The sequence below is a fragment of the Vigna umbellata genome, chromosome 9 (assembly GCF_029865625.1).
Source record: "Vigna umbellata cultivar VRB3 chromosome 9, Vumbellata_1.0, whole genome shotgun sequence".
Taxonomy (NCBI): domain Eukaryota; kingdom Viridiplantae; phylum Streptophyta; class Magnoliopsida; order Fabales; family Fabaceae; genus Vigna; species Vigna umbellata.
Window position 1 is genome coordinate 16,502,558 of NC_142173.1, and position 10,162 is coordinate 16,512,719.

Consider the following 10,162-nt stretch of genomic DNA (forward strand, 5'->3'; position numbering starts at 1 on the left):
GTGGTTGGTTTGATTTATTATTAAAACATTTAAAAATTCACGTGTAAGCTGAAGTAAATTCGAAGGAATTAATACCTTATAATTGGATGAAAGCAAAAGGCTTTAGCACATATATATATATATATATATATATATATATATATATACATACATATATAGAGGCTCACATTCTAAGTTCTATCAAACAGTTTGAAGATTCTTTTGTTCCAATCCATGTTCCAATGTTGGTTCCCCTGATCATGGAGCCTCTTGCATTATTTCTTTTCTCCATCATCTCCCTTAACACTTTCTCATCTCATGCTTCTCAACTCACTTACACAGATCATTGTGCTTCTGTGGTTCCAAACTCAACCCCCAATGAGTCCAAATTCAAAGACTTCCCACACGGCCCATTCCAAGTTGCTTACTACCTTGGTGGTGACACAATTGTTGGTGCTGACACTTTCCAGAAACTGAGACAGAAACAAGCTACCCTTCGATTCAAGAATGTGTATGAAACCGATGTCTTTGGCTTACACAAAGTTGGACTTACCTTGATAGTGAGAAGTGCCAGCTCTTATTACCGTGTGGGAAACTTCACGCGTGGAAAAAGATTGAAGAATCGGAAGCGTTTTCCAAGCTCAGTAACGTTTACTCTTGATGGGTTTTGGTCAGAATCTTCTGGGATGATTTGCATGGTTGGAGCAGGAACTGGCTATAGCATGAAACGATTGGAGGTTGTTCTCAAGCTTTACAATGTTGTTAATTCGAGAAGTAATATTTCTACTTTGGTTACTGGAAGCTTGGAGAGTTTGAGTCCTCAGCATGAGGTGAGTTATTTCGAACCCATCTCTTTGTTTATTTTTCCAAGAATGGATTATGACTTTAGTTTGGATACAAAAGAAGCAAAAAATGAGTATTCTGATGAAGGTGAAGTAGTACCAGGTTTATCTATTAATCCGGTTAGTTTTTGCTCAAACATTTCTCCAATGATTAATGGAAAATTTGATTTGCAATACCAAAGCGAGTGCAGCTCTGCAAAGAATTGCAGTCCTGTTGTGTGGGGATGCAAACCAATTGCCCTATATTATGTCTCTGAAAGAATTGGTTTGTTTAGATGTTAAGCATAGGGTGAGAGTATTGATTGGGTTTCGTAGTAGTGGTGGTGCTAGATGGTCTTTCAATCCTAATGCTACCTTAGTTGGAGAAGGGTGGTGGGATGAGGAAATGAACCAACTTTACATAGTTGGTTGCCATTTCTTGGGAATGGAAGAATCAATGGCTAGTGTTCATGTGGGTAATTGCTCAACTAGAATAAGCTTGAGGTTTCCAAAGATTTGGTCGATGAATGATGCAAGTAGCATTGTGGGCCAGATTTGGAGCAACAAAACTGTGGGGGATTCAGGTTATTTCAAGAGGATTGTTTTCAGAAGTTTTCACAACAGTAGAGTTGAAGTTTCTGGCACAAAGTATGAATATTTGCTACTTGACAGAGTGAGAAAGATGTGCCCAAGACAAGAACCTCATAAGAACAAGGGAGTGAGGTATCCAGATGTTTATTCTTCGGACATGAGATTTGACATGTCAGTTAGAATCTCTAAGAGGAGAGTGGCATGGGGTTATTCTGCTCCGTTGGTTGTCAATGATCAGATCCAAGAGTTGAATTCAGAGGGAACCTTTTCGTCTAATTCCAGCCATACAACCCCATCTAATTCTTCAAATTCACACAGCAATGGCTTGTACAATGTTAGCTACAGAATCAGCATGAATCTACTACCTAATGCCAGGTTAGGTGCACAAAAGTCTATGTTGAATACAACAACAAATGTAACTGAGGCAATGAATGTTTCAGCTGAGGGAATTTATGATGCTGAATCTGGAAGCTTATGTATGGTAGGTTGCAGAAGTCTTGGCTCAAAGAACGAAATACTATCAACAAATTCTCTGGATTGTGAAGTTATGGTCAAGTTTCAGTTCCCACCACTTGATACAAACAAAAATGGAGATTACATTAAAGGAAGTATAGTAAGCACACGAGAAAATTCAGATCCTCTTTACTTCAAACAACTGGATTTGACTTCAGCTGCATTTTACACGGCAGAAGCATCAAGAACCTTAAAGAAAGTAGATATGGAGGTTATAATGATTCTAGTTTGCACAACACTAGCATGTGTTTTTCTGGGTTTGCAACTCTGCCATGTGAAAAGAAATCCTGATATGGTTTCCTCAATCTCCTTTGTCATGTTATTGATTCTTACTTTGGGAAATATGGTACCCCTTGTTCTGAACTTTGAAGCACTCTTTGCACAAAATCATGACAATAAAAGCATTTTGCTTGGAAATGAATTGCTTGAAGTAAAGGAAATTTCTGTAAGGCTAATTGTAATGGTGGGTTTCTTGTTGCAACTCCGTCTCTTGCAGCTAATATGGTCAGCAAGAAAGAATGATACAAAACAAATGGAGCTTTGGATTGCTGAGAAGAGGGTTTTCTATGTGATTTTTACCTTACATGCAGCAGGGTTCTTGATTGCATTTCTTGTACACCAAAACAATACCCTGCATGGTGATGTAGTGTCTTCTTCTAGCCTTTCACAACTTCAATCCTTTTGGGAGAACTTGAAATCTTATACAGGATTGGTACTAGATGGCTTTCTCTTGCCTCAAATTTTGCTAAATTTGTTGAGGAATTCCAAGGGAAATGCTCTTTCTTGTTCATTTTACTATGGAATCAGTTTGGTCAAAGTAATTCCCCATGCATATGATCTCTTTGAGGCTCTTGTGTATGTGGATGGCTCATCCTTATATGAGGATGAAATTGCAGACTATTACTCCACTGCTTGGGATATAATCATTCCTTTGGTGAGCCTTTTGTTTGCTGTAATCATCCATTTGCAGCAACGGTTTGGTGGTTGCACCATTATTTCTTGGAGAATAAAGGGCAAAGAAGAATATGAAAAGGTGCCTGTGGTGACTGAAAGATAGATCCAAAGAAATGTAGTAAATAAACAGAATGACTCATCCTTTGACCAGTCTTTTTCCATCTCTATGAGCTGCTAAATTTGTAACATGTTTGAGGTTTTATCATTGATTTCCACTCTATTAAATAGCCATGTTACTCCAATCACTGATGCGTGCACTCAGTCATAAATGTTGAATTCCAGATTCAAACGCTCACTGATTTGATTGATGAGTCTCTCAATGCTGAAGTTTCTCTCTGATTATTTATGGTTTCAACAGCAATGCAGCATCTAATATTTGGAAATTTTTGTAGCCAAGATCTCCCACAAATTGCTATTGATCAAAATAGCAAAATCAAAATGGTTTTGTTAATGGGTTTTTATTAATTTTGAGATTTACTATTAAAGTCCATCCCAATAGCTTTTTAAAAAACATATACCTTAATTTCTTAACCATTAATCTGAATTAGCACCACCAGAAAATGCTCCTTCTCTTGTAACTTTAAGTAATCTTGTAGAACATTTGGTTTGCACAATTCACATGTACGTATCCTGCTTGAAACCAAATTGAAGTAAAGGTTACGTGGAAAAGTACTTAAAGAAATAAAGAAATAGTGGTTGCGATAAAAGTAGGGATGAATAAATGGTCCAACATAAACCGAATGAACAGAGGCGGGTTGGATTAGGTTTTTGAACCCACGGCCTAGCCTTTCAACTCATGGGTATTAGCTAGAAACGATAACGGCTAAGATTGGATATGTATGGTAACTTGACCTACGAATAAAAACTTAACTCATAATCTGTTTGTTACCTGTGTAGATATATGTATTAGAAAAATCCATAAATATTTTAAAACTTGTCAAATAAAATTACAAAAAAATATAAATTAAAATTTTAATTTTATTTTGAATTAAAATATAAATTAAATTTTTATTTTATTTTTTTATAACGATAATATAATATTTACATCTAATTCATCTATCTAATCCGTTTATCTAATCATTTATAAAAAGGTGTTAAAATACTTACAAATAATAAATATCTGGAGGTATTAATTATCTATAGCAGACTCGGATTTTTTTTCTAACATATCGACTTGTTCAGTATACTAAATATGTAATTTTGATTAAATATTTAAAAGAGTTGTATTTAAGTTTAATTATTTATATTATCTTTTTCTATAGAGTCTTGTGATGTATAAAGTTATTAAAATGTTTAAATTATTAAAAATATACTTAAAAGAAACCTCGTAAATGGAGTGCATGTGGAGGTTAGCAAACTCTTGTCTTGTGGATAGAGATGTGAGAACCATTTAGCCACAAAAAAAAATTGCATAAAAATATTAACAGATCCATTTATCATCTTGTGATTTGACAATTTTCAAATCCACATCTTTTTTGTGCGTGGAAAAGTAAAGAATTGTTTTTTATAAGAAAAAAAAAGTTGGAAATTAAGTAACATCTTTTGACGGATGAATGATAGGAATACATTTTCTAACCTACTTTTTATTATTGATCAAAACTCCATGGTCGTTAAGAGTAGTTTTTAATTAAATTGATTAACTATTTTATCAATTTCAATAAAAACTTATGCATGTATCAAGGAGTGAAACTATATCCGAAAAAGTGGTAATTTATGGTTCTTAATATATATGAAAAATATTTAACCGCGTTTACAATAAAATGGGTACATTAGTTAAGCTTCGTGATCTATCAAACTTTTGTGATTTTGAATAAATTTTAATCAACAGAAAATTGTATGTAAACTAATGTATTATATTGGAGTGTATGTGTTATTTATAACTAACTTATTTATCCGACTTAAAATATATTATTATTTTCAGAAGTTTAAATTTGTATTATATATTAATATCTCTAAAATCAAATAAAAATGATATTAATGACAATATAAACAAAATTCATATTGTAATAAACTAATTCAATTATTTTATTTGTTAATACGTTGTTATATCTTGAGTTTCTCTTATTGTTATTACTCTACGTATTAATATATTATAAAACCTATAAATATCACATTTCACATAGTACACCTAATAGTCTCAATTGCTTAGGAGTCAAGGCTAATGATAATTTAAACATTCATTTCTCCTTCTATCATCTAAGACATATTTTAAGAACAAAAATCATGAGAGAGTTACAAATTCTAAAGTGGATAATACCTCAAATACGGTGGTGGACCCTAACAACACAATCTCATCGAACTTGGAATTAGAACATGGACATCATATATGAGAATGAAAACTCCCTTAACTCTCGATTGGGGTTGTTCCAATACATAAGGGTTTATTAGGTCAAGCGTCTAAGTGTTTATTAGAAAAACTCAAAACTTAACAATGTGCTATATTAGAAAGGTTGTGAAAAAAGTTTTTCATCAACATTACTCAACCCCCTTCTAGTGTTTTTCAAGTACTTCACGAGCATATGTCATGTTCTAATGCATCAAAAGAGAATAATTATGACGATGGCATGCTTATGACACATTGTTGGGTCGATGTCATTGGTGGAAAGAAAAAAGGACAAGTCTATAGTATAGGACAACTTGCTGTAATTTACACGGCGATAAAAGGTAGTCTCAAGCATTAACCATCTTCTTCCACCAATGCTAACGACGTCATTGTCCAACTCACACAACGATTAGAAAGACATGACCAAGAATACATATATTTGAGGTAAGAGTTTGTCGGTTTCAAACAACTGGTCATGAGGTTGTTGTTTGAGTCTTAACAAACTCACTCCACCATCCCACGAACCCAACTACGACCCTCTCTATCACACTCTGTCCCATATCACCCCACATCAGTCTAACCCACACCAGTCCAACAACCTTCAAAGTAGTAGAATAATGAACAAGAACAAGAGCATGTAGATGATGACTATTTAGATTATTGGCTATTTATGATTATGAATATATACTTGTTTTATACCTATAATGGTTGTACTAGAAGAGCCGACCGACTAAGATGTTACCCTACAAAGCAAACACGTTTGACTCAAGTCAATGACGTATACAACATCTTAACCATACAATCACATGAATGCACTTTGGTGTCAAGACGGACCGAACGTCCCACGCAAACAGGTATACACTAGAGCAATTGGATTAAGACAAGCGCATAACGGACGACCATATTTAGGACGGTCGGCTTACTACATGAATTAAGGTAATTAGTGATTAGCGATATTGGGCCGTGATTAAGATTTCGCTAATCTCAAGCCCATACAAAAAACTATAAATACAGGTCAAAGGTAAGACATAGGTAATCACATTTACTGTGCATTTATTACTATTACATTGAGCTACCGAACTGATAGCTTATTGACTTTAGCATCGGAGAACCTTTGGCAGGTACACCTTCGGCCGGTAGATTGAAGAGGAGGACTCGAGTTGAAAACCGATTCAAGAGCAGAAATTGTACAAGTGGTGGAAGTGACTTGGCCTCACACCCGAAACAATGGTGTTTACATGATTCTTATGCTTTATAAACATAATTTGTTTATGTATATATAAGAACATGTTTGGTCTGATATTGTTCTTAATATTGAACAAGAACATTGTATTATATTTGGTGGTTGGATATTGTTTATTGCAGGTTTGAAAGTCTCATTGTGAATTGGATATTGTTTATTTTAGGTGTGATTGTCTCATTGTGGGTTGGATATTGTTTATTGCAAACATGATTATGTGAATGTAGGATAAACAACCAATACAAATTGCACTTGAATCTGTCACGACGTTAGTGATAGATTTATCGAAGGATATATTTTTAGTAATTACCAACGCATACATCTTTCGATAATTACTGGTAAATATATTCTTCGATAATTACTGACAGATATTTCTTTGGTAATTTTCGATAAATTTGTTTATTGATAATTACCGAAGACCAACATTCGTCGATAACGGTCATCGACATCAAAATTATTGATAAATTAGGGATTATTGATAATATTTGAAAACATATATTATTGATGATAATTGTTTTGATGAATTTCGTCTATTGTAATTTTTTTTTTCGTCGTAGTGAATCAAGACTTATTATTGTTATAAAAGAGAAAGAACAAAAATATCACTTTGAGAAAATTGGAGAAGCGGGAACTTTTAGAATTGGTGTATTTGTTTTTTAAAGCCTTAAGTTACCTAATATTGTGGATAGAAAGTGGTAAGATGGAATGCTAATAATTATTTTTTATTGTTCTTTTAAAACGAGGGGCTCGTCGATAGAGAAATTTACAGAAAGGGTGTTTAAATACATTCGTGTAGGAGCGTTGTAATTTTTGAATTTTTAAAATTCTAAATCATATCCAAACCAAACCATTAAAAGGGATTAAATTTAAATAAATCCAAATTGTTTAAAAACCCATTTTATATATTATTGTTAAAAAGTGTTTTAATATAACCAATTATTTTGCTTTGTTTTTAAAACGGTTTTGTGTAGAACCACTAGTACAAAAATCGCGTACAACGTCAAATATTATGGGCTTTTAACGCCGAATTTGTGAACAACGTCATATCAGGACACGTTAAATCGACGCCGAATGTCGAATTTTGTCAATCTATTTTTTTTTGTTTTTTTCATTAATTGTGATCATGTTTTACAACTCTACGAGACTTGAAAAAGCAGAAAAACACCTAATTTCAGTTTTTGATATTTTATAAAGTAAGGACTATGAACGTTTAATGTAGTATCAACAACAAATAACAATAACCACCAACAAACAAGTTCAATCAAACAACAACAACAAACAAGTTCAACCAAACAACAATAAACAAGTTCAAACACAAAAAAAAATAAACAAGTTCAACAAATAAGTTCTTGAGAACGAAAACTAACATGGGTTCATCAGAATAAAGTGTCGTTGCTAGTGACAGAGAAAACAGAATGCGCCTATGAAGGACAAGAGCACGAAAATAATCGGTCAAAACAAACAAAAATAATAGATAAAGTAATTAATTAACATGCATTTGTATCAAATGAAAGAAAGATTAAGATAAAGTGAATGAATTTTCAATCTCCCCCTCAAATTTTTATTGCATTTACTAACCTTTTAACGTCTAATGCTGGGGCATTCAACGTTGTATATCATTTTACATCGAATTACAATTCTAAACAACGTTTAATAATTATATTTATTTACAAAAATGTCATCGATCATTTTTAGCATTAGCTATTCAGTAGTTGGACGTTGAATGCGTAACGTTATATATTGTTTTTGTACTACTGAAATTTGATTGTAAAATCAAATTTAAATTAGAAAAGGTTCAATATGATCGTTTTCTAATTTTCAAACACTAAATTGCAGCAATTCAACGACAATTAATACCAAAACATATATTAGATAAAGTTAGATTGACGTTTTTAAAATATGAAGTAGTTGGGTTTTAAACATACCCAATCATGGCTTAAGAAAACCTCTCCAAGGTACAAGTTAACATTCAGATGATTAATTATTATTTTACTAGTAATGAGGATTTTTCATTACCATAAATAATATCTATCATAGTCAATGACTTAGATGGACTTAAGGTACGCTCAAACAAGAAAAATCGATTATGGTTAGGGCTTCCATTTTTCATTGGAGTTTGGGTCATTTTCATGTAGTTTAGAAAATTTTGGTTATGTTATGTAAAAAACTCAAACACCTACTTTCAAATGTAATGATATTGTTGAGAAAGCGAATATTTAAGAGATTCAAATAAGAATAACTTTTGTGCAAGACCTCTCATGACAATATATAAATGTTACGTGTTTTGTAAAACAAAACACTATATACCATTATATTTATATATATTGCACTTATTGTAATTTTAATGTTTAGTTTTCCTTTCAGTAGTTTTGAATACTCTCTTTCTCATAATTAGGGATAAAAACGAGATATATAATGGATATGATTTTCATTGTCTCATAATTATCTTTACAGAAAAAAATAATCTTTATCCCTATATTCATATCCAACAATCAAACAAGTATAATATTTTTATTTCATCTCACCCATATTTTTATCTTATATCCAATTTTTTACCATTTTAATATTTATTTATTAGTTTTTATAATAAAAAAAAATCATTGTAAATTAAATATGATATTATCAAATATTCAATATTAAAATATTTATTTTTATTTTTTTAATATAAAATATTTAGAAATAAATTATAATGGTATACATTTTAAATTAGCAAATAAAATTTTAGGAGAACAAAAAAGTTATTAAGTTTATAAACAAAGTTGATAAAATTAAAAAATAATTTTAAAAAATTACAAAAAGAAAAGAGTATCTAGGTTTAGAAATGTTTTAAATATATATCTCTTAGTTTTTTTCTCTAAATTCTTATGAATTTTCTTTTTAATACATCAATAAAAATTATAATACTTGAATGAAATTACACCAATAACAAAGATTAAACTTATATATAATAATTTAAATTTAGCATAATCTTTCATCTTTTAAACTTCGATCTATGTTGGATGGTCTTAAACAAAATTAAAGATATTAAATTATTATATTATAGTAAATAAAATTTCTTTATATAATCACAATAAAATTATACTTATGAAAAAGTAAAAATATCCAAATGTGAGATATAAATACTGTTTGATTAACTATAGTTATATATATATATATATATATATATATATATATATAAATTCTTTAGGTTACCTAATAAATTGTGTGTATTTTAGTAATTTAAACGGGACGAGATGAGTATTAGGAAAAATATGAAAACGGTATCAACAAGTATTAAAAAGTGGATTTTTAAGCCTAACTCAATCTCACAAAACTGCGTGATAGTAGAAATTGGATGGTCCGATAACGGCCCAATAGCGGGTGGAATAGAAGAATAAAATGTCCACTTAGAACTCGCTAGGATAGACTTTAACCATGGCTCTGATACCATGTTAGTAGTGGACTTTAAACCTAACGCAACCCACAAATCGGCTTGTAAGGTGAGGTTTGCACCTCACTTATATATTATAATTTGGCCTTATCTCTAGTCGATGTAGGACTTCCAACAACAAGACTGGTATGTACATACCCATTCGTCCTCATAGCCAATTGAAAAAATCGGGTATTAGCCATACCCATATGCATATTAAGTCAATGTAGAGATTTCTTCTCAAAACTAAGAGAGAGTTCAGAAAATATTCCCATGAACGAATTCAGACAATACCTTCCAAAACAAATTTAATTGCCATCCTTACTCATAAC

General features: G+C 31.5%; 1 protein-coding gene across 1 annotated transcript; it reads left to right on the top strand.

The window, feature by feature from the left end:
* The first annotated feature begins 239 nt into the window (after positions 1-239).
* LOC148192717 (uncharacterized) lies at positions 240-2,961 on the top strand. The gene is made up of 2 exons (XM_088099274.1): positions 240-924; positions 1,097-2,961. The coding sequence occupies exons 1-2, from the start codon at positions 240-242 to the stop codon at positions 2,959-2,961; spliced, it is 2,550 nt and encodes an 849-aa protein (XP_087955400.1).
* Positions 2,962-10,162: the final 7,201 nt, after the last annotated feature.

Bases quoted from the DNA above. Each gene is read 5' to 3' on its own strand.
- LOC148192717 (XM_088099274.1), top strand. From the start codon at position 240: ATGGAGCCTCTTGCATTATTTCTTTTCTCCATCATCTCCCTTAACACT. The intron at 925-1,096 runs GTTTATCTATTA...TGGTTTGTTTAG, and splicing joins TGAAGGTGAAGTAGTACCAG to ATGTTAAGCATAGGGTGAGA.